Source organism: Dermacentor andersoni, chromosome 6, assembly GCF_023375885.2.
Source record: "Dermacentor andersoni chromosome 6, qqDerAnde1_hic_scaffold, whole genome shotgun sequence".
Classification (NCBI taxonomy): domain Eukaryota; kingdom Metazoa; phylum Arthropoda; class Arachnida; order Ixodida; family Ixodidae; genus Dermacentor; species Dermacentor andersoni.
The window spans coordinates 107,368,028-107,369,667 of NC_092819.1; the positions used below are offsets into that span (position 1 = coordinate 107,368,028).

Here is a 1,640-nt window from a genome sequence, read left to right on the forward strand (position 1 = left end):
TGTGATATCCTGGTATTTAAATTTTCTAGTAGTACTGGTACTTGCAATGTTACGGCAAATTGTTCACCGAGAGGGCCACAATGAATCAGCATTATCTCTTAAGAAATCTGACAGCCTTCCTCGAAAGTTGTGTGAATAGGTGAAAAAAAAATGTCTTATCAAATGCGTCTAAAGAAAATGCATTTCTTATTCTCAACGTATTGGAAGGAGGACACCGAATAACGAACTGCTTTATATATTTGTTTTTCTCGACAAAATAAAATAAAAAAAGTCGTGGAGGTGCTGGGTATCGATCCCAGTACCTCTCGCATGCTAAGCGAGCGCTCTACCAACTGAGCTACACCCCCGACTTTTTTTCTTCTTTATTGCATGGAATTATCGGTACTGTCAAACCAATGCAGTTACATTACATATGAACATATAAGAGAAACAAATTCACAGATAGTATACAGTCCAATGACAGTTCAAAATTCTGGCAAACAAACACAGGCGTCCAGACGCGAAATCCAATCAGGGACGGGATCATATGTAGCCACCCCACTACGGACTTTAGCAGTCTCTTCTCGGAAGATAGACCTTGTCGAGCGAGGTGGCTCGGCATGTCTGTCGATCATTCGACTTCTCCATAATGAATAAAGTCCTCATAACATAAACAAATCATATGGTGTATTACTGGCTGTCTTTTTGAAAGGAAGGAACCGGATACCATAATATGTGAGAGGAAAGCCTTTTTTGATAGTTCTTTGCAAAATGTCCCAAAAGAGAAATGCGTCACGACAAAGTATAAAGCAATGTTCTATTGTCTCGGGTTGATTGCAAAGTCTACAACTTGTATTCCAGGGTACATACAGTCCTTTTTCCTGAAGCCACGTTTTAACTGGCAGTGTGGAGGCGTGCAGCTTAAAGAAAAACGTTTTCGCTGCTGGCGCAATGCACATTCTACGGACACGGCAAAGAACATCTTGACCAAATAGAGACAGATACGGCTTTCGGTACAGAGGTTCAGGGAAAAGGTTATCTATAAGTGCTACATTTAGCGACGTGCGATTAACGGTAAACAAATATTCAAGGGTGAATCTGGCTTTTAAGAATGAAATAGTGTCGACAGGTTCCTTTAAGAAGCCCCATAACGGTAGTTCTTGAGCAAAGTTTGTCGTGACAAAAAGAAAAGGGAGGTGTGACGCAAGACGTGCTCGATTAACTGCGAGAAGGAATGGATGACGGCCATTTTTAAGGTAAAATAAGCGCATGACCAATTGTCGCACAAACAAATGCACAAGACCCAGTCCTCCCTTTTCAAGCGGGAGAAAAAGGTTGTCCCCTCTCATGGCTTCCCAAGATGAATGCCAAATAAAACATGCAAATATTCTATGAAATGCCTGGACATGGACACATGAGCAGTGCAAGACCTGCAGAACATAAAGAAGCTTAGAAGCGAGAAATGTATTGCATGTCTTCGCTCTCGCAAAAATGGAGAGATCACGTCCCTGCCAGGTTGTCACCTTTCGACGGATAGTGGTTATCGTGGACGTCCAATGAGGTCCACTATTACGGAAGTTATCGAGAGGTACTCCAAGATATCGCAACGGAGACTGATTCCAATGAATATTCGCGAATACAGAGGGAGTGAGCGCCCACAT

At 42.3% G+C, this 1,640-nt stretch overlaps 1 protein-coding gene and 1 non-coding gene across 2 annotated transcripts; both read right to left on the minus strand.

Annotated features, from left to right (window-relative positions):
* Positions 1-274: 274 nt before the first annotated feature.
* TRNAA-AGC (transfer RNA alanine (anticodon AGC)) lies at positions 275-347 on the minus strand. Its single transcript has one exon. It is a non-coding gene; the product is annotated as a tRNA-Ala (tRNA).
* A 294-nt stretch (positions 348-641) lies between these two features.
* Positions 642-1,640, minus strand: LOC126522319 (uncharacterized). The gene has a single exon (XM_050171047.2). The coding sequence runs from the start codon at positions 1,638-1,640 to the stop codon at positions 642-644; it is 999 nt and encodes a 332-aa protein (XP_050027004.1).

Bases quoted from the DNA above. Each gene is read 5' to 3' on its own strand.
- LOC126522319 (XM_050171047.2), bottom strand. From the start codon at position 1,640: ATGTGGGCGCTCACTCCCTCTGTATTCGCGAATATTCATTGGAATCAG.